This window comes from Hippopotamus amphibius, chromosome 12, assembly GCF_030028045.1.
Source record: "Hippopotamus amphibius kiboko isolate mHipAmp2 chromosome 12, mHipAmp2.hap2, whole genome shotgun sequence".
Classification (NCBI taxonomy): Eukaryota; Metazoa; Chordata; class Mammalia; order Artiodactyla; family Hippopotamidae; genus Hippopotamus; species Hippopotamus amphibius.
In genome coordinates, this window is record NC_080197.1 from 95,782,651 (window position 1) to 95,804,549 (window position 21,899).

Genomic DNA, 21,899 nt, shown 5'->3' on the forward strand with positions numbered 1-21,899 from the left:
TGATCCGAAGCCACTAGTCCCTGTTGTTCCAGCTAACGGCGCAGTGGTCTCCGAACCTGCACCAGGGGCGCCAGTTGTCCCTGACCCGGACCCTCCAGGTGTTAGGCCAGTGGCCGCTGAACCCTGAGCTGTTGGCAGACTGGTCCCTGACCCTACAGCAGCGGTCCCTGTGGCGGCAGATGACGGTGCAGTCGTCTTTGAACCTGCACCAGGAGCTCCAGTTGCTGCTGATACTCTAGGTGATGATCCAGGGGTCCCTGGGGACGCAGCTGAGGGCAAACTGGTCCCGGGTCCTATAGCAGCGGTCCCTGTGGCTCCAGTTGACGGTGCGCTTGTCTCCGAACCAACACCTGCTGGTCCAGTTGCTGCGGACACGCCAGGTGATGATCCAGGGGTCCCTGACGACCCAGATGGGGCCAAGCTGGTTCCTCGTCCTGGAAGACTTGTTCCCGTTGTTCCCGGTAATGACACAGTCGTCTCTGCACTTACAGCGGGGGCTTCGCTTGTCCCCGATGCGCCGGGGATGGCTCTAGTGGGCCCTGAACCTTGCACTGTTGGTGACCCGGTTCCTGATCCTCCAGCAGCAGTCCCCGTTGCTGCAGGCGGTGCTGCCGTGGTCTCGGAACCGATGCCAGGGGGTGCAGTTGATGCTGCTCCTCCAGGCGATGACCCAGGGGTCCCTGAGGCTGCCGACGAGGGCAAACTGGTGCCTGATCCTGTGACACTCGTCCCTGTGCCTCCAGGTAATGGCACACTTGTCTCCGAAGAAAGACCAGGTGGCCCGGTGGGTGCCGATCCCCCAGGTGATGGCCCAGGGCTCCCTGATGCTCCTGGGGATGCTGAACTGGTTCCTAGTCCTAGGACACTCATCCCTGTGCCTCCAGGTAACGACACAGTGGTCTCCGAACCTAGGGCAGGTGGTCCGCTTGTCCCTGACCCTCCAGCTGATGACCCGGGGGTACCTGAGACTCCCGAGGGCGGTGAACTGCTTCCTGATCCGAAGCCACTAGTCCCTGTTGTTCCAGCTAACGGCGCAGTGGTCTCCGAACCTGCACCAGGGGCGCCAGTTGTCCCTGACCCGGACCCTCCAGGTGTTAGGCCAGTGGCCGCTGAACCCTGAGCTGTTGGCAGACTGGTCCCTGACCCTACAGCAGCGGTCCCTGTGGCGGCAGATGACGGTGCAGTCGTCTTTGAACCTGCACCAGGAGCTCCAGTTGCTGCTGATACTCTAGGTGATGATCCAGGGGTCCCTGGGGACGCAGCTGAGGGCAAACTGGCCCCGGGTCCTATAGCAGCGGTCCCTGTGGCTCCAGTTGACGGTGCGCTTGTCTCCGAACCAACACCTGCTGGTCCAGTTGCTGCGGACACGCCAGGTGATGACCCAGGGGTCCCTGACGACCCAGATGGGGCCAAGCTGGTTCCTCGTCCTGGAAGACTTGTTCCCGTTGTTCCCGGTAATGACACAGTCGTCTCTGCACTTACAGCGGGGGCTTCGCTTGTCCCCGATGCGCCGGGGATGGCTCTAGTGGGCCCTGAACCTTGCACTGTTGGTGACCCGGTTCCTGATCCTCCAGCAGCAGTCCCCGTTGCTGCAGGCGGTGCTGCCGTGGTCTCGGAACCGATGCCAGGGGGTGCAGTTGATGCTGCTCCTCCAGGCGATGACCCAGGGGTCCCTGAGGCTGCCGACGAGGGCAAACTGGTGCCTGATCCTGTGACACTCGTCCCTGTGCCTCCAGGTAATGGCACACTTGTCTCCGAAGAAAGACCAGGTGGCCCGGTGGGTGCCGATCCCCCAGGTGATGGCCCAGGGCTCCCTGATGCTCCTGGGGATGCTGAACTGGTTCCTAGTCCTAGGACACTCATCCCTGTGCCTCCAGGTAACGACACAGTGGTCTCCGAACCTAGGGCAGGTGGTCCGCTTGTCCCTGACCCTCCAGCTGATGACCCGGGGGTACCTGAGACTCCCGAGGGCGGTGAACTGCTTCCTGATCCGAAGCCACTAGTCCCTGTTGTTCCAGCTAACGGCGCAGTGGTCTCCGAACCTGCACCAGGGGCGCCAGTTGTCCCTGACCCGGACCCTCCAGGTGTTAGGCCAGTGGCCGCTGAACCCTGAGCTGTTGGCAGACTGGTCCCTGACCCTACAGCAGCGGTCCCTGTGGCGGCAGATGACGGTGCAGTCGTCTTTGAACCTGCACCAGGAGCTCCAGTTGGTGCTGATACTCTAGGTGATGATCCAGGGGTCCCTGGGGACGCAGCTGAGGGCAAACTGGCCCCGGGTCCTATAGCAGCGGTCCCTGTGGCTCCAGTTGACGGTGCGCTTGTCTCCGAACCAACACCTGCTGGTCCAGTTGCTGCGGACACGCCAGGTGATGACCCAGGGGTCCCTGACGACCCAGATGGGGCCAAGCTGGTTCCTCGTCCTGGAAGACTTGTTCCCGTTGTTCCCGGTAATGACACAGTCGTCTCTGCACTTACAGCGGGGGCTTCGCTTGTCCCCGATGCGCCGGGGATGGCTCTAGTGGGCCCTGAACCTTGCACTGTTGGTGACCCGGTTCCTGATCCTCCAGCAGCAGTCCCCGTTGCTGCAGGCAGTGCTGCCGTGGTCTCGGAACCGATGCCAGGGGGTGCAGTTGATGCTGCTCCTCCAGGCGATGACCCAGGGGTCCCTGAGGCTGCCGACGAGGGCAAACTGGTGCCTGATCCTGTGACACTCGTCCCTGTGCCTCCAGGTAATGGCACACTTGTCTCCGAAGAAAGACCAGGTGGCCCGGTGGGTGCCGATCCCCCAGGTGATGGCCCAGGGCTCCCTGATGCTCCTGGGGATGCTGAACTGGTTCCTAGTCCTAGGACACTCATCCCTGTGCCTCCAGGTAACGACACAGTGGTCTCCGAACCTAGGGCAGGTGGTCCGCTTGTCCCTGACCCTCCAGCTGATGACCCGGGGGTACCTGAGACTCCCGAGGGCGGTGAACTGCTTCCTGATCCGAAGCCACTAGTCCCTGTTGTTCCAGCTAACGGCGCAGTGGTCTCCGAACCTGCACCAGGGGCGCCAGTTGTCCCTGACCCGGACCCTCCAGGTGTTAGGCCAGTGGCCGCTGAACCCTGAGCTGTTGGCAGACTGGTCCCTGACCCTACAGCAGCGGTCCCTGTGGCGGCAGATGACGGTGCAGTCGTCTTTGAACCTGCACCAGGAGCTCCAGTTGCTGCTGATACTCTAGGTGATGATCCAGGGGTCCCTGGGGACGCAGCTGAGGGCAAACTGGTCCCGGGTCCTATAGCAGCGGTCCCTGTGGCTCCAGTTGACGGTGCGCTTGTCTCCGAACCAACACCTGCTGGTCCAGTTGCTGCGGACACGCCAGGTGATGATCCAGGGGTCCCTGACGACCCAGATGGGGCCAAGCTGGTTCCTCGTCCTGGAAGACTTGTTCCCGTTGTTCCCGGTAATGACACAGTCGTCTCTGCACTTACAGCGGGGGCTTCGCTTGTCCCCGATGCGCCGGGGATGGCTCTAGTGGGCCCTGAACCTTGCACTGTTGGTGACCCGGTTCCTGATCCTCCAGCAGCAGTCCCCGTTGCTGCAGGCGGTGCTGCCGTGGTCTCGGAACCGATGCCAGGGGGTGCAGTTGATGCTGCTCCTCCAGGCGATGACCCAGGGGTCCCTGAGGCTGCCGACGAGGGCAAACTGGTGCCTGATCCTGTGACACTCGTCCCTGTGCCTCCAGGTAATGGCACACTTGTCTCCGAAGAAAGACCAGGTGGCCCGGTGGGTGCCGATCCCCCAGGTGATGGCCCAGGGCTCCCTGATGCTCCTGGGGATGCTGAACTGGTTCCTAGTCCTAGGACACTCATCCCTGTGCCTCCAGGTAACGACACAGTGGTCTCCGAACCTAGGGCAGGTGGTCCGCTTGTCCCTGACCCTCCAGCTGATGACCCGGGGGTACCTGAGACTCCCGAGGGCGGTGAACTGCTTCCTGATCCGAAGCCACTAGTCCCTGTTGTTCCAGCTAACGGCGCAGTGGTCTCCGAACCTGCACCAGGGGCGCCAGTTGTCCCTGACCCGGACCCTCCAGGTGTTAGGCCAGTGGCCGCTGAACCCTGAGCTGTTGGCAGACTGGTCCCTGACCCTACAGCAGCGGTCCCTGTGGCGGCAGATGACGGTGCAGTCGTCTTTGAACCTGCACCAGGAGCTCCAGTTGCTGCTGATACTCTAGGTGATGATCCAGGGGTCCCTGGGGACGCAGCTGAGGGCAAACTGGTCCCGGGTCCTATAGCAGCGGTCCCTGTGGCTCCAGTTGACGGTGCGCTTGTCTCCGAACCAACACCTGCTGGTCCAGTTGCTGCGGACACGCCAGGTGATGATCCAGGGGTCCCTGACGACCCAGATGGGGCCAAGCTGGTTCCTCGTCCTGGAAGACTTGTTCCCGTTGTTCCCGGTAATGACACAGTCGTCTCTGCACTTACAGCGGGGGCTTCGCTTGTCCCCGATGCGCCGGGGATGGCTCTAGTGGGCCCTGAACCTTGCACTGTTGGTGACCCGGTTCCTGATCCTCCAGCAGCAGTCCCCGTTGCTGCAGGCGGTGCTGCCGTGGTCTCGGAACCGATGCCAGGGGGTGCAGTTGATGCTGCTCCTCCAGGCGATGACCCAGGGGTCCCTGAGGCTGCCGACGAGGGCAAACTGGTGCCTGATCCTGTGACACTCGTCCCTGTGCCTCCAGGTAATGGCACACTTGTCTCCGAAGAAAGACCAGGTGGCCCGGTGGGTGCCGATCCCCCAGGTGATGGCCCAGGGCTCCCTGATGCTCCTGGGGATGCTGAACTGGTTCCTAGTCCTAGGACACTCATCCCTGTGCCTCCAGGTAACGACACAGTGGTCTCCGAACCTAGGGCAGGTGGTCCGCTTGTCCCTGACCCTCCAGCTGATGACCCGGGGGTACCTGAGACTCCCGAGGGCGGTGAACTGCTTCCTGATCCGAAGCCACTAGTCCCTGTTGTTCCAGCTAACGGCGCAGTGGTCTCCGAACCTGCACCAGGGGCGCCAGTTGTCCCTGACCCGGACCCTCCAGGTGTTAGGCCAGTGGCCGCTGAACCCTGAGCTGTTGGCAGACTGGTCCCTGACCCTACAGCAGCGGTCCCTGTGGCGGCAGATGACGGTGCAGTCGTCTTTGAACCTGCACCAGGAGCTCCAGTTGCTGCTGATACTCTAGGTGATGATACAGGCGTCCCTGGGGACGCAGCTGAGGGCAAACTGGTCCCGGGTCCTATAGCAGCGGTCCCTGTGGCTCCAGTTGACAGTGCGCTTGTCTCCGAACCAACACCTGCTGGTCCAGTTGCTGCGGACACGCCAGGTGATGATCCAGGGGTCCCTGACGACCCAGATGGGGTCAAGCTGGTTCCTCGTCCTGGAAGACTTGTTCCCGTTGTTCCCGGTAATGACACAGTCGTCTCTGCACTTACAGCGGGGGCTTCGCTTGTCCCCGATGCGCCGGGGATGGCTCTAGTGGGCCCTGAACCTTGCACTGTTGGTGACCCGGTTCCTGATCCTCCAGCAGCAGTCCCCGTTGCTGCAGGCGGTGCTGCCGTGGTCTCGGAACCGATGCCAGGGGGTGCAGTTGATGCTGCTCCTCCAGGCGATGACCCAGGGGTCCCTGAGGCTGCCGACGAGGGCAAACTGGTGCCTGATCCTGTGACACTCGTCCCTGTGCCTCCAGGTAATGGCACACTTGTCTCCGAAGAAAGACCAGGTGGCCCGGTGGGTGCCGATCCCCCAGGTGATGGCCCAGGGCTCCCTGATGCTCCTGGGGATGCTGAACTGGTTCCTAGTCCTAGGACACTCATCCCTGTGCCTCCAGGTAACGACACAGTGGTCTCCGAACCTAGGGCAGGTGGTCCGCTTGTCCCTGACCCTCCAGCTGATGACCCGGGGGTACCTGAGACTCCCGAGGGCGGTGAACTGCTTCCTGATCCGAAGCCACTAGTCCCTGTTGTTCCAGCTAACGGCGCAGTGGTCTCCGAACCTGCACCAGGGGCGCCAGTTGTCCCTGACCCGGACCCTCCAGGTGTTAGGCCAGTGGCCGCTGAACCCTGAGCTGTTGGCAGACTGGTCCCTGACCCTACAGCAGCGGTCCCTGTGGCGGCAGATGACGGTGCAGTCGTCTTTGAACCTGCACCAGGAGCTCCAGTTGCTGCTGATACTCTAGGTGATGATCCAGGCGTCCCTGGGGACGCAGCTGAGGGCAAACTGGTCCCGGGTCCTATAGCAGCGGTCCCTGTGGCTCCAGTTGACGGTGCGCTTGTCTCCGAACCAACACCTGCTGGTCCAGTTGCTGCGGACACGCCAGGTGATGATCCAGGGGTCCCTGACGACCCAGATGGGGCCAAGCTGGTTCCTCGTCCTGGAAGACTTGTTCCCGTTGTTCCCGGTAATGACACAGTCGTCTCTGCACTTACAGCGGGGGCTTCGCTTGTCCCCGATGCGCCGGGGATGGCTCTAGTGGGCCCTGAACCTTGCACTGTTGGTGACCCGGTTCCTGATCCTCCAGCAGCAGTCCCCGTTGCTGCAGGCGGTGCTGCCGTGGTCTCGGAACCGATGCCAGGGGGTGCAGTTGATGCTGCTCCTCCAGGCGATGACCCAGGGGTCCCTGAGGCTGCCGACGAGGGCAAACTGGTGCCTGATCCTGTGACACTCGTCCCTGTGCCTCCAGGTAATGGCACACTTGTCTCCGAAGAAAGACCAGGTGGCCCGGTGGGTGCCGATCCCCCAGGTGATGGCCCAGGGCTCCCTGATGCTCCTGGGGATGCTGAACTGGTTCCTAGTCCTAGGACACTCATCCCTGTGCCTCCAGGTAACGACACAGTGGTCTCCGAACCTAGGGCAGGTGGTCCGCTTGTCCCTGACCCTCCAGCTGATGACCCGGGGGTACCTGAGACTCCCGAGGGCGGTGAACTGCTTCCTGATCCGAAGCCACTAGTCCCTGTTGTTCCAGCTAACGGCGCAGTGGTCTCCGAACCTGCACCAGGGGCGCCAGTTGTCCCTGACCCGGACCCTCCAGGTGTTAGGCCAGTGGCCGCTGAACCCTGAGCTGTTGGCAGACTGGTCCCTGACCCTACAGCAGTGGTCCCTGTGGCGGCAGATGACGGTGCAGTCGTCTTTGAACCTGCACCAGGAGCTCCAGTTGCTGCTGATACTCTAGGTGATGATCCAGGGGTCCCTGGGGACGCAGCTGAGGGCAAACTGGTCCCGGGTCCTATAGCAGCGGTCCCTGTGGCTCCAGTTGACGGTGCGCTTGTCTCCGAACCAACACCTGCTGGTCCAGTTGCTGCGGACACGCCAGGTGATGATCCAGGGGTCCCTGACGACCCAGATGGGGCCAAGCTGGTTCCTCGTCCTGGAAGACTTGTTCCCGTTGTTCCCGGTAATGACACAGTCGTCTCTGCACTTACAGCGGGGGCTTCGCTTGTCCCCGATGCGCCGGGGATGGCTCTAGTGGGCCCTGAACCTTGCACTGTTGGTGACCCGGTTCCTGATCCTCCAGCAGCAGTCCCCGTTGCTGCAGGCGGTGCTGCCGTGGTCTCGGAACCGATGCCAGGGGGTGCAGTTGATGCTGCTCCTCCAGGCGATGACCCAGGGGTCCCTGAGGCTGCCGACGAGGGCAAACTGGTGCCTGATCCTGTGACACTCGTCCCTGTGCCTCCAGGTAATGGCACACTTGTCTCCGAAGAAAGACCAGGTGGCCCGGTGGGTGCCGATCCCCCAGGTGATGGCCCAGGGCTCCCTGATGCTCCTGGGGATGCTGAACTGGTTCCTAGTCCTAGGACACTCATCCCTGTGCCTCCAGGTAACGACACAGTGGTCTCCGAACCTAGGGCAGGTGGTCCGCTTGTCCCTGACCCTCCAGCTGATGACCCGGGGGTACCTGAGACTCCCGAGGGCGGTGAACTGCTTCCTGATCCGAAGCCACTAGTCCCTGTTGTTCCAGCTAACGGCGCAGTGGTCTCCGAACCTGCACCAGGGGCGCCAGTTGTCCCTGACCCGGACCCTCCAGGTGTTAGGCCAGTGGCCGCTGAACCCTGAGCTGTTGGCAGACTGGTCCCTGACCCTACAGCAGCGGTCCCTGTGGCGGCAGATGACGGTGCAGTCGTCTTTGAACCTGCACCAGGAGCTCCAGTTGCTGCTGATACTCTAGGTGATGATCCAGGCGTCCCTGGGGACGCAGCTGAGGGCAAACTGGTCCCGGGTCCTATAGCAGCGGTCCCTGTGGCTCCAGTTGACGGTGCGCTTGTCTCCGAACCAACACCTGCTGGTCCAGTTGCTGCGGACACGCCAGGTGATGACGCAGGGGTCCCTGACGACCCAGATGGGGCCAAGCTGGTTCCTCGTCCTGGAAGACTTGTTCCCGTTGTTCCCGGTAATGACACAGTCGTCTCTGCACTTACAGCGGGGGCTTCGCTTGTCCCCGATGCGCCGGGGATGGCTCTAGTGGGCCCTGAACCTTGCACTGTTGGTGACCCGGTTCCTGATCCTCCAGCAGCAGTCCCCGTTGCTGCAGGCGGTGCTGCCGTGGTCTCGGAACCGATGCCAGGGGGTGCAGTTGATGCTGCTCCTCCAGGCGATGACCCAGGGGTCCCTGAGGCTGCCGACGAGGGCAAACTGGTGCCTGATCCTGTGACACTCGTCCCTGTGCCTCCAGGTAATGGCACACTTGTCTCCGAAGAAAGACCAGGTGGCCCGGTGGGTGCCGATCCCCCAGGTGATGGCCCAGGGCTCCCTGATGCTCCTGGGGATGCTGAACTGGTTCCTAGTCCTAGGACACTCATCCCTGTGCCTCCAGGTAACGACACAGTGGTCTCCGAACCTAGGGCAGGTGGTCCGCTTGTCCCTGACCCTCCAGCTGATGACCCGGGGGTACCTGAGACTCCCGAGGGCGGTGAACTGCTTCCTGATCCGAAGCCACTAGTCCCTGTTGTTCCAGCTAACGGCGCAGTGGTCTCCGAACCTGCACCAGGGGCGCCAGTTGTCCCTGACCCGGACCCTCCAGGTGTTAGGCCAGTGGCCGCTGAACCCTGAGCTGTTGGCAGACTGGTCCCTGACCCTACAGCAGCGGTCCCTGTGGCGGCAGATGACGGTGCAGTCGTCTTTGAACCTGCACCAGGAGCTCCAGTTGCTGCTGATACTCTAGGTGATGATCCAGGCGTCCCTGGGGACGCAGCTGAGGGCAAACTGGTCCCGGGTCCTATAGCAGCGGTCCCTGTGGCTCCAGTTGACGGTGCGCTTGTCTCCGAACCAACACCTGCTGGTCCAGTTGCTGCGGACACGCCAGGTGATGATCCAGGGGTCCCTGACGACCCAGATGGGGCCAAGCTGGTTCCTCGTCCTGGAAGACTTGTTCCCGTTGTTCCCGGTAATGACACAGTCGTCTCTGCACTTACAGCGGGGGCTTCGCTTGTCCCCGATGCGCCGGGGATGGCTCTAGTGGGCCCTGAACCTTGCACTGTTGGTGACCCGGTTCCTGATCCTCCAGCAGCAGTCCCCGTTGCTGCAGGCGGTGCTGCCGTGGTCTCGGAACCGATGCCAGGGGGTGCAGTTGATGCTGCTCCTCCAGGCGATGACCCAGGGGTCCCTGAGGCTGCCGACGAGGGCAAACTGGTGCCTGATCCTGTGACACTCGTCCCTGTGCCTCCAGGTAATGGCACACTTGTCTCCGAAGAAAGACCAGGTGGCCCGGTGGGTGCCGATCCCCCAGGTGATGGCCCAGGGCTCCCTGATGCTCCTGGGGATGCTGAACTGGTTCCTAGTCCTAGGACACTCATCCCTGTGCCTCCAGGTAACGACACAGTGGTCTCCGAACCTAGGGCAGGTGGTCCGCTTGTCCCTGACCCTCCAGCTGATGACCCGGGGGTACCTGAGACTCCCGAGGGCGGTGAACTGCTTCCTGATCCGAAGCCACTAGTCCCTGTTGTTCCAGCTAACGGCGCAGTGGTCTCCGAACCTGCACCAGGGGCGCCAGTTGTCCCTGACCCGGACCCTCCAGGTGTTAGGCCAGTGGCCGCTGAACCCTGAGCTGTTGGCAGACTGGTCCCTGACCCTACAGCAGCGGTCCCTGTGGCGGCAGATGACGGTGCAGTCGTCTTTGAACCTGCACCAGGAGCTCCAGTTGCTGCTGATACTCTAGGTGATGATCCAGGGGTCCCTGGGGACGCAGCTGAGGGCAAACTGGTCCCGGGTCCTATAGCAGCGGTCCCTGTGGCTCCAGTTGACGGTGCGCTTGTCTCCGAACCAACACCTGCTGGTCCAGTTGCTGCGGACACGCCAGGTGATGATCCAGGGGTCCCTGACGACCCAGATGGGGCCAAGCTGGTTCCTCGTCCTGGAAGACTTGTTCCCGTTGTTCCCGGTAATGACACAGTCGTCTCTGCACTTACAGCGGGGGCTTCGCTTGTCCCCGATGCGCCGGGGATGGCTCTAGTGGGCCCTGAACCTTGCACTGTTGGTGACCCGGTTCCTGATCCTCCAGCAGCAGTCCCCGTTGCTGCAGGCGGTGCTGCCGTGGTCTCGGAACCGATGCCAGGGGGTGCAGTTGATGCTGCTCCTCCAGGCGATGACCCAGGGGTCCCTGAGGCTGCCGACGAGGGCAAACTGGTGCCTGATCCTGTGACACTCGTCCCTGTGCCTCCAGGTAATGGCACACTTGTCTCCGAAGAAAGACCAGGTGGCCCGGTGGGTGCCGATCCCCCAGGTGATGGCCCAGGGCTCCCTGATGCTCCTGGGGATGCTGAACTGGTTCCTAGTCCTAGGACACTCATCCCTGTGCCTCCAGGTAACGACACAGTGGTCTCCGAACCTAGGGCAGGTGGTCCGCTTGTCCCTGACCCTCCAGCTGATGACCCGGGGGTACCTGAGACTCCCGAGGGCGGTGAACTGCTTCCTGATCCGAAGCCACTAGTCCCTGTTGTTCCAGCTAACGGCGCAGTGGTCTCCGAACCTGCACCAGGGGCGCCAGTTGTCCCTGACCCGGACCCTCCAGGTGTTAGGCCAGTGGCCGCTGAACCCTGAGCTGTTGGCAGACTGGTCCCTGACCCTACAGCAGCGGTCCCTGTGGCGGCAGATGACGGTGCAGTCGTCTTTGAACCTGCACCAGGAGCTCCAGTTGCTGCTGATACTCTAGGTGATGATCCAGGCGTCCCTGGGGACGCAGCTGAGGGCAAACTGGTCCCGGGTCCTATAGCAGCGGTCCCTGTGGCTCCAGTTGACGGTGTGCTTGTCTCCGAACCAACACCTGCTGGTCCAGTTGCTGCGGACACGCCAGGTGATGATCCAGGGGTCCCTGACGACCCAGATGGGGCCAAGCTGGTTCCTCGTCCTGGAAGACTTGTTCCCGTTGTTCCCGGTAATGACACAGTCGTCTCTGCACTTACAGCGGGGGCTTCGCTTGTCCCCGATGCGCCGGGGATGGCTCTAGTGGGCCCTGAACCTTGCACTGTTGGTGACCCGGTTCCTGATCCTCCAGCAGCAGTCCCTGTTGCTGCAGGCGGTGCTGCCGTGGTCTCGGAACCGATGCCAGGGGGTGCAGTTGATGCTGCTCCTCTAGGCGATGACCCAGGGGTCCCTGAGGCTGCCGACGAGGGCAAACTGGTGCCTGATCCTGTGACACTCGTCCCTGTGCCTCCAGGTAATGGCACACTTGTCTCCGAAGAAAGACCAGGTGGCCCGGTGGGTGCCGATCCCCCAGGTGATGGCCCAGGGCTCCCTGATGCTCCTGGGGATGCTGAACTGGTTCCTAGTCCTAGGACACTCATCCCTGTGCCTCCAGGTAACGACACAGTGGTCTCCGAACCTAGGGCAGGTGGTCCGCTTGTCCCTGACCCTCCAGCTGATGACCCGGGGGTACCTGAGACTCCCGAGGGCGGTGAACTGCTTCCTGATCCGAAGCCACTAGTCCCTGTTGTTCCAGCTAACGGCGCAGTGGTCTCCGAACCTGCACCAGGGGCGCCAGTTGTCCCTGACCCGGACCCTCCAGGTGTTAGGCCAGTGGCCGCTGAACCCTGAGCTGTTGGCAGACTGGTCCCTGACCCTACAGCAGCGGTCCCTGTGGCGGCAGATGACGGTGCAGTCGTCTTTGAACCTGCACCAGGAGCTCCAGTTGCTGCTGATACTCTAGGTGATGATCCAGGGGTCCCTGGGGACGCAGCTGAGGGCAAACTGGTCCCGGGTCCTATAGCAGCGGTCCCTGTGGCTCCAGTTGACGGTGCGCTTGTCTCCGAACCAACACCTGCTGGTCCAGTTGCTGCGGACACGCCAGGTGATGACGCAGGGGTCCCTGACGACCCAGATGGGGCCAAGCTGGTTCCTCGTCCTGGAAGACTTGTTCCCGTTGTTCCCGGTAATGACACAGTCGTCTCTGCACTTACAGCGGGGGCTTCGCTTGTCCCCGATGCGCCGGGGATGGCTCTAGTGGGCCCTGAACCTTGCACTGTTGGTGACCCGGTTCCTGATCCTCCAGCAGCAGTCCCCGTTGCTGCAGGCGGTGCTGCCGTGGTCTCGGAACCGATGCCAGGGGGTGCAGTTGATGCTGCTCCTCCAGGCGATGACCCAGGGGTCCCTGAGGCTGCCGACGAGGGCAAACTGGTGCCTGATCCTGTGACACTCGTCCCTGTGCCTCCAGGTAATGGCACACTTGTCTCCGAAGAAAGACCAGGTGGCCCGGTGGGTGCCGATCCCCCAGGTGATGGCCCAGGGCTCCCTGATGCTCCTGGGGATGCTGAACTGGTTCCTAGTCCTAGGACACTCATCCCTGTGCCTCCAGGTAACGACACAGTGGTCTCCGAACCTAGGGCAGGTGGTCCGCTTGTCCCTGACCCTCCAGCTGATGACCCGGGGGTACCTGAGACTCCCGAGGGCGGTGAACTGCTTCCTGATCCGAAGCCACTAGTCCCTGTTGTTCCAGCTAACGGCGCAGTGGTCTCCGAACCTGCACCAGGGGCGCCAGTTGTCCCTGACCCGGACCCTCCAGGTGTTAGGCCAGTGGCCGCTGAACCCTGAGCTGTTGGCAGACTGGTCCCTGACCCTACAGCAGCGGTCCCTGTGGCGGCAGATGACGGTGCAGTCGTCTTTGAACCTGCACCAGGAGCTCCAGTTGCTGCTGATACTCTAGGTGATGATCCAGGGGTCCCTGGGGACGCAGCTGAGGGCAAACTGGTCCCGGGTCCTATAGCAGCGGTCCCTGTGGCTCCAGTTGACGGTGCGCTTGTCTCCGAACCAACACCTGCTGGTCCAGTTGCTGCGGACACGCCAGGTGATGACGCAGGGGTCCCTGACGACCCAAATGGGGCCAAGCTGGTTCCTCGTCCTGGAAGACTTGTTCCCGTTGTTCCCAGTAATGACACAGTCGTCTCTGCACTTACAGCGGGGGCTTCGCTTGTCCCCGATGCACCGGGGATGGCTCTAGTGGGCCCTGAACCTTGCACTGTTGGTGACCCGGTTCCTGATCCTCCAGCAGCAGTCCCTGTTGCTGCAGGCGGTGCTGCCGTGGTCTCGGAACCGATGCCAGGGGGTGCAGTTGATGCTGCTCCTCTAGGCGATGACCCAGGGGTCCCTGAGGCTGCCGACGAGGGCAAACTGGTGCCTGATCCTGTGACACTCGTCCCTGTGCCTCCAGGTAATGGCACACTTGTCTCCGAAGAAAGACCAGGTGGCCCGGTGGGTGCCGATCCCCCAGGTGATGGCCCAGGGCTCCCTGATGCTCCTGGGGATGCTGAACTGGTTCCTAGTCCTAGGACACTCATCCCTGTGCCTCCAGGTAACGACACAGTGGTCTCCGAACCTAGGGCAGGTGGTCCGCTTGTCCCTGACCCTCCAGCTGATGACCCGGGGGTACCTGAGACTCCCGAGGGCGGTGAACTGCTTCCTGATCCGAAGCCACTAGTCCCTGTTGTTCCAGCTAACGGCGCAGTGGTCTCCGAACCTGCACCAGGGGCGCCAGTTGTCCCTGACCCGGACCCTCCAGGTGTTAGGCCAGTGGCCGCTGAACCCTGAGCTGTTGGCAGACTGGTCCCTGACCCTACAGCAGCGGTCCCTGTGGCGGCAGATGACGGTGCAGTCGTCTTTGAACCTGCACCAGGAGCTCCAGTTGCTGCTGATACTCTAGGTGATGATCCAGGGGTCCCTGGGGACGCAGCTGAGGGCAAACTGGTCCCGGGTCCTATAGCAGCGGTCCCTGTGGCTCCAGTTGACGGTGCGCTTGTCTCCGAACCAACACCTGCTGGTCCAGTTGCTGCGGACACGCCAGGTGATGACCCAGGGGTCCCTGACGACCCAGATGGGGCCAAGCTGGTTCCTCGTCCTGGAAGACTTGTTCCCGTTGTTCCCGGTAATGACACAGTCGTCTCTGCACTTACAGCGGGGGCTTCGCTTGTCCCCGATGCGCCGGGGATGGCTCTAGTGGGCCCTGAACCTTGCACTGTTGGTGACCCGGTTCCTGATCCTCCAGCAGCAGTCCCCGTTGCTGCAGGCGGTGCTGCCGTGGTCTCGGAACCGATGCCAGGGGGTGCAGTTGATGCTGCTCCTCCAGGCGATGACCCAGGGGTCCCTGAGGCTGCCGACGAGGGCAAACTGGTGCCTGATCCTGTGACACTCGTCCCTGTGCCTCCAGGTAATGGCACACTTGTCTCCGAAGAAAGACCAGGTGGCCCGGTGGGTGCCGATCCCCCAGGTGATGGCCCAGGGCTCCCTGATGCTCCTGGGGATGCTGAACTGGTTCCTAGTCCTAGGACACTCATCCCTGTGCCTCCAGGTAACGACACAGTGGTCTCCGAACCTAGGGCAGGTGGTCCGCTTGTCCCTGACCCTCCAGCTGATGACCCGGGGGTACCTGAGACTCCCGAGGGCGGTGAACTGCTTCCTGATCCGAAGCCACTAGTCCCTGTTGTTCCAGCTAACGGCGCAGTGGTCTCCGAACCTGCACCAGGGGCGCCAGTTGTCCCTGACCCGGACCCTCCAGGTGTTAGGCCAGTGGCCGCTGAACCCTGAGCTGTTGGCAGACTGGTCCCTGACCCTACAGCAGCGGTCCCTGTGGCGGCAGATGACGGTGCAGTCGTCTTTGAACCTGCACCAGGAGCTCCAGTTGCTGCTGATACTCTAGGTGATGATCCAGGGGTCCCTGGGGACGCAGCTGAGGGCAAACTGGTCCCGGGTCCTATAGCAGCGGTCCCTGTGGCTCCAGTTGACGGTGCGCTTGTCTCCGAACCAACACCTGCTGGTCCAGTTGCTGCGGACACGCCAGGTGATGATCCAGGGGTCCCTGACGACCCAGATGGGGCCAAGCTGGTTCCTCGTCCTGGAAGACTTGTTCCCGTTGTTCCCGGTAATGACACAGTCGTCTCTGCACTTACAGCGGGGGCTTCGCTTGTCCCCGATGCGCCGGGGATGGCTCTAGTGGGCCCTGAACCTTGCACTGTTGGTGACCCGGTTCCTGATCCTCCAGCAGCAGTCCCCGTTGCTGCAGGCGGTGCTGCCGTGGTCTCGGAACCGATGCCAGGGGGTGCAGTTGATGCTGCTCCTCCAGGCGATGACCCAGGGGTCCCTGAGGCTGCCGACGAGGGCAAACTGGTGCCTGATCCTGTGACACTCGTCCCTGTGCCTCCAGGTAATGGCACACTTGTCTCCGAAGAAAGACCAGGTGGCCCGGTGGGTGCCGATCCCCCAGGTGATGGCCCAGGGCTCCCTGATGCTCCTGGGGATGCTGAACTGGTTCCTAGTCCTAGGACACTCATCCCTGTGCCTCCAGGTAACGACACAGTGGTCTCCGAACCTAGGGCAGGTGGTCCGCTTGTCCCTGACCCTCCAGCTGATGACCCGGGGGTACCTGAGACTCCCGAGGGCGGTGAACTGCTTCCTGATCCGAAGCCACTAGTCCCTGTTGTTCCAGCTAACGGCGCAGTGGTCTCCGAACCTGCACCAGGGGCGCCAGTTGTCCCTGACCCAGACCCTCCAGGTGTTAGGCCAGTGGCCGCTGAACCCTGAGCTGTTGGCAGACTGGTCCCTGACCCTACAGCAGCGGTCCCTGTGGCGGCAGATGACGGTGCAGTCGTCTTTGAACCTGCACCAGGAGCTCCAGTTGCTGCTGATACTCTAGGTGATGATCCAGGGGTCCCTGGGGACGCAGCTGAGGGCAAACTGGCCCCGGGTCCTATAGCAGCGGTCCCTGTGGCTCCAGTTGACGGTGCGCTTGTCTCCGAACCAACACCTGCTGGTCCAGTTGCTGCGGACACGCCAGGTGATGACCCAGGGGTCCCTGACGACCCAGATGGGGCCAAGCTGGTTCCTCGTCCTGGAAGACTTGTTCCCGTTGTTCCCGGTAATGACACAGTCGTCTCTGCACTTACAGCGGGGGCTTCGCTTGTCCCCGATGCGCCGGGGATGGCTCTAGTGGGCCCTGAACCTTGCACTGTTGGTGACCCGGTTCCTGATCCTCCAGCAGCAGTCCCCGTTGCTGCAGGCGGTGCTGCCGTGGTCTCGGAACCGATGCCAGGGGGTGCAGTTGATGCTGCTCCTCCAGGCGATGACCCAGGGGTCCCTGAGGCTGCCGACGAGGGCAAACTGGTGCCTGATCCTGTGACACTCGTCCCTGTGCCTCCAGGTAATGGCACACTTGTCTCCGAAGAAAGACCAGGTGGCCCGGTGGGTGCCGATCCCCCAGGTGATGGCCCAGGGCTCCCTGATGCTCCTGGGGATGCTGAACTGGTTCCTAGTCCTAGGACACTCATCCCTGTGCCTCCAGGTAACGACACAGTGGTCTCCGAACCTAGGGCAGGTGGTCCGCTTGTCCCTGACCCTCCAGCTGATGACCCGGGGGTACCTGAGACTCCCGAGGGCGGTGAACTGCTTCCTGATCCGAAGCCACTAGTCCCTGTTGTTCCAGCTAACGGCGCAGTGGTCTCCGAACCTGCACCAGGGGCGCCAGTTGTCCCTGACCCGGACCCTCCAGGTGTTAGGCCAGTGGCCGCTGAACCCTGAGCTGTTGGCAGACTGGTCCCTGACCCTACAGCAGCGGTCCCTGTGGCGGCAGATGACGGTGCAGTCGTCTTTGAACCTGCACCAGGAGCTCCAGTTGCTGCTGATACTCTAGGTGATGATCCAGGGGTCCCTGGGGACGCAGCTGAGGGCAAACTGGCCCCGGGTCCTATAGCAGCGGTCCCTGTGGCTCCAGTTGACGGTGCGCTTGTCTCCGAACCAACACCTGCTGGTCCAGTTGCTGCGGACACGCCAGGTGATGATCCAGGGGTCCCTGACGACCCAGATGGGGCCAAGCTGGTTCCTCGTCCTGGAAGACTTGTTCCCGTTGTTCCCGGTAATGACACAGTCGTCTCTGCACTTACAGCGGGGGCTTCGCTTGTCCCCGATGCGCCGGGGATGGCTCTAGTGGGCCCTGAACCTTGCACTGTTGGTGACCCGGTTCCTGATCCTCCAGCAGCAGTCCCCGTTGCTGCAGGCGGTGCTGCCGTGGTCTCGGAACCGATGCCAGGGGGTGCAGTTGATGCTGCTCCTCCAGGCGATGACCCAGGGGTCCCTGAGGCTGCCGACGAGGGCAAACTGGTGCCTGATCCTGTGACACTCGTCCCTGTGCCTCCAGGTAATGGCACACTTGTCTCCGAAGAAAGACCAGGTGGCCCGGTGGGTGCCGATCCCCCAGGTGATGGCCCAGGGCTCCCTGATGCTCCTGGGGATGCTGAACTGGTTCCTAGTCCTAGGACACTCATCCCTGTGCCTCCAGGTAACGACACAGTGGTCTCCGAACCTAGGGCAGGTGGTCCGCTTGTCCCTGACCCTCCAGCTGATGACCCGGGGGTACCTGAGACTCCCGAGGGCGGTGAACTGCTTCCTGATCCGAAGCCACTAGTCCCTGTTGTTCCAGCTAACGGCGCAGTGGTCTCCGAACCTGCACCAGGGGCACCAGTTGTCCCTGACCCGGACCCTCCAGGTGTTAGGCCAGTGGCCGCTGAACCCTGAGCTGTTGGCAGACTGGTCCCTGACCCTACAGCAGCGGTCCCTGTGGCGGCAGATGACGGTGCAGTCGTCTTTGAACCTGCACCAGGAGCTCCAGTTGCTGCTGATACTCTAGGTGATGATCCAGGGGTCCCTGGGGACGCAGCTGAGGGCAAACTGGTCCCGGGTCCTATAGCAGCGGTCCCTGTGGCTCCAGTTGACGGTGCGCTTGTCTCCGAACCAACACCTGCTGGTCCAGTTGCTGCGGACACGCCAGGTGATGACGCAGGGGTCCCTGACGACCCAGATGGGGCCAAGCTGGTTCCTCGTCCTGGAAGACTTGTTCCCGTTGTTCCCGGTAATGACACAGTCGTCTCTGCACTTACAGCGGGGGCTTCGCTTGTCCCCGATGCGCCGGGGATGGCTCTAGTGGGCCCTGAACCTTGCACTGTTGGTGACCCGGTTCCTGATCCTCCAGCAGCAGTCCCCGTTGCTGCAGGCGGTGCTGCCGTGGTCTCGGAACCGATGCCAGGGGGTGCAGTTGATGCTGCTCCTCCAGGCGATGACCCAGGGGTCCCTGAGGCTGCCGACGAGGGCAAACTGGTGCCTGATCCTGTGACACTCGTCCCTGTGCCTCCAGGTAATGGCACACTTGTCTCCGAAGAAAGACCAGGTGGCCCGGTGGGTGCCGATCCCCCAGGTGATGGCCCAGGGCTCCCTGATGCTCCTGGGGATGCTGAACTGGTTCCTAGTCCTAGGACACTCATCCCTGTGCCTCCAGGTAACGACACAGTGGTCTCCGAACCTAGGGCAGGTGGTCCGCTTGTCCCTGACCCTCCAGCTGATGACCCGGGGGTACCTGAGACTCCCGAGGGCGGTGAACTGCTTCCTGATCCGAAGCCACTAGTCCCTGTTGTTCCAGCTAACGGCGCAGTGGTCTCCGAACCTGCACCAGGGGCGCCAGTTGTCCCTGACCCGGACCCTCCAGGTGTTAGGCCAGTGGCCGCTGAACCCTGAGCTGTTGGCAGACTGGTCCCTGACCCTACAGCAGCGGTCCCTGTGGCGGCAGATGACGGTGCAGTCGTCTTTGAACCTGCACCAGGAGCTCCAGTTGCTGCTGATACTCTAGGTGATGATCCAGGGGTCCCTGGGGACGCAGCTGAGGGCAAACTGGCCCCGGGTCCTATAGCAGCGGTCCCTGTGGCTCCAGTTGACGGTGCGCTTGTCTCCGAACCAACACCTGCTGGTCCAGTTGCTGCGGACACGCCAGGTGATGATCCAGGGGTCCCTGACGACCCAGATGGGGCCAAGCTGGTTCCTCGTCCTGGAAGACTTGTTCCCGTTGTTCCCGGTAATGACACAGTCGTCTCTGCACTTACAGCGGGGGCTTCGCTTGTCCCCGATGCGCCGGGGATGGCTCTAGTGGGCCCTGAACCTTGCACTGTTGGTGACCCGGTTCCTGATCCTCCAGCAGCAGTCCCCGTTGCTGCAGGCGGTGCTGCCGTGGTCTCGGAACCGATGCCAGGGGGTGCAGTTGATGCTGCTCCTCCAGGCGATGACCCAGGGGTCCCTGAGGCTGCCGACGAGGGCAAACTGGTGCCTGATCCTGTGACACTCGTCCCTGTGCCTCCAGGTAATGGCACACTTGTCTCCGAAGAAAGACCAGGTGGCCCGGTGGGTGCCGATCCCCCAGGTGATGGCCCAGGGCTCCCTGATGCTCCTGGGGATGCTGAACTGGTTCCTAGTCCTAGGACACTCATCCCTGTGCCTCCAGGTAACGACACAGTGGTCTCCGAACCTAGGGCAGGTGGTCCGCTTGTCCCTGACCCTCCAGCTGATGACCCGGGGGTACCTGAGACTCCCGAGGGCGGTGAACTGCTTCCTGATCCGAAGCCACTAGTCCCTGTTGTTCCAGCTAACGGCGCAGTGGTCTCCGAACCTGCACCAGGGGCGCCAGTTGTCCCTGACCCGGACCCTCCAGGTGTTAGGCCAGTGGCCGCTGAACCCTGAGCTGTTGGCAGACTGGTCCCTGACCCTACAGCAGCGGTCCCTGTGGCGGCAGATGACGGTGCAGTCGTCTTTGAACCTGCACCAGGAGCTCCAGTTGCTGCTGATACTCTAGGTGATGATCCAGGGGTCCCTGGGGACGCAGCTGAGGGCAAACTGGTCCCGGGTCCTATAGCAGCGGTCCCTGTGGCTCCAGTTGACGGTGCGCTTGTCTCCGAACCAACAACTGCTGGTCCAGTTGCTGCGGACACGCCAGGTGATGACGCAGGGGTCCCTGACGACCCAGATGGGGCCAAGCTGGTTCCTCGTCCTGGAAGACTTGTTCCCGTTGTTCCCGGTAATGACACAGTCGTCTCTGCACTTACAGCGGGGGCTTCGCTTGTCCCCGATGCGCCGGGGATGGCTCTAGTGGGCCCTGAACCTTGCACTGTTGGTGACCCGGTTCCTGATCCTCCAGCAGCAGTCCCCGTTGCTGCAGGCGGTGCTGCCGTGGTCTCGGAACCGATGCCAGGGGGTGCAGTTGATGCTGCTCCTCCAGGCGATGACCCAGGGGTCCCTGAGGCTGCCGACGAGGGCAAACTGGTGCCTGATCCTGTGACACTCGTCCCTGTGCCTCCAGGTAATGGCACACTTGTCTCCGAAGAAAGACCAGGTGGCCCGGTGGGTGCCGATCCCCCAGGTGATGGCCCAGGGCTCCCTGATGCTCCTGGGGATGCTGAACTGGTTCCTAGTCCTAGGACACTCATCCCTGTGCCTCCAGGTAACGACACAGTGGTCTCCGAACCTAGGGCAGGTGGTCCGCTTGTCCCTGACCCTCCAGCTGATGACCCGGGGGTACCTGAGACTCCCGAGGGCGGTGAACTGCTTCCTGATCCGAAGCCACTAGTCCCTGTTGTTCCAGCTAACGGCGCAGTGGTCTCCGAACCTGCACCAGGGGCGCCAGTTGTCCCTGACCCGGACCCTCCAGGTGTTAGGCCAGTGGCCGCTGAACCCTGAGCTGTTGGCAGACTGGTCCCTGACCCTACAGCAGCGGTCCCTGTGGCGGCAGATGACGGTGCAGTCGTCTTTGAACCTGCACCAGGAGCTCCAGTTGCTGCTGATACTCTAGGTGATGATCCAGGGGTCCCTGGGGACGCAGCTGAGGGCAAACTGGTCCCGGGTCCTATAGCAGCGGTCCCTGTGGCTCCAGTTGACGGTGCGCTTGTCTCCGAACCAACACCTGCTGGTCCAGTTGCTGCGGACACGCCAGGTGATGATCCAGGGGTCCCTGACGACCCAGATGGGGCCAAGCTGGTTCCTCGTCCTGGAAGACTTGTTCCCGTTGTTCCCGGTAATGACACAGTCGTCTCTGCACTTACAGCGGGGGCTTCGCTTGTCCCCGATGCGCCGGGGATGGCTCTAGTGGGCCCTGAACCTTGCACTGTTGGTGACCCGGTTCCTGATCCTCCAGCAGCAGTCCCCGTTGCTGCAGGCGGTGCTGCCGTGGTCTCGGAACCGATGCCAGGGGGTGCAGTTGATGCTGCTCCTCCAGGCGATGACCCAGGGGTCCCTGAGGCTGCCGACGAGGGCAAACTGGTGCCTGATCCTGTGACACTCGTCCCTGTGCCTCCAGGTAATGGCACACTTGTCTCCGAAGAAAGACCAGGTGGCCCGGTGGGTGCCGATCCCCCAGGTGATGGCCCAGGGCTCCCTGATGCTCCTGGGGATGCTGAACTGGTTCCTAGTCCTAGGACACTCATCCCTGTGCCTCCAGGTAACGACACAGTGGTCTCCGAACCTAGGGCAGGTGGTCCGCTTGTCCCTGACCCTCCAGCTGATGACCCGGGGGTACCTGAGACTCCCGAGGGCGGTGAACTGCTTCCTGATCCGAAGCCACTAGTCCCTGTTGTTCCAGCTAACGGCGCAGTGGTCTCCG

At 62.5% G+C, this 21,899-nt stretch overlaps 1 protein-coding gene across 1 annotated transcript in view; it reads right to left on the reverse strand.

Moving 5' to 3' along the window:
• Positions 1–21,899, reverse strand: part of MUC19 (mucin 19, oligomeric) — a 154,241-nt gene that overhangs the window by 54,768 nt on the left and 77,574 nt on the right. Inside the window, exons 45-54 of the mRNA XM_057704185.1 lie at positions 21,754–21,822; positions 20,761–20,829; positions 20,170–20,220; positions 19,768–19,857; positions 17,809–17,871; positions 16,816–16,929; positions 15,796–15,885; positions 9,865–9,927; positions 5,343–5,494; positions 2,532–2,672 (exon numbers count right to left, since the gene is read on the reverse strand). Coding sequence (XP_057560168.1) covers positions 2,532–2,672; positions 5,343–5,494; positions 9,865–9,927; positions 15,796–15,885; positions 16,816–16,929; positions 17,809–17,871; positions 19,768–19,857; positions 20,170–20,220; positions 20,761–20,829; positions 21,754–21,822 — 902 coding nt within the window. The remainder of the gene's footprint in view (positions 1–2,531; positions 2,673–5,342; positions 5,495–9,864; positions 9,928–15,795; positions 15,886–16,815; positions 16,930–17,808; positions 17,872–19,767; positions 19,858–20,169; positions 20,221–20,760; positions 20,830–21,753; positions 21,823–21,899) is intronic.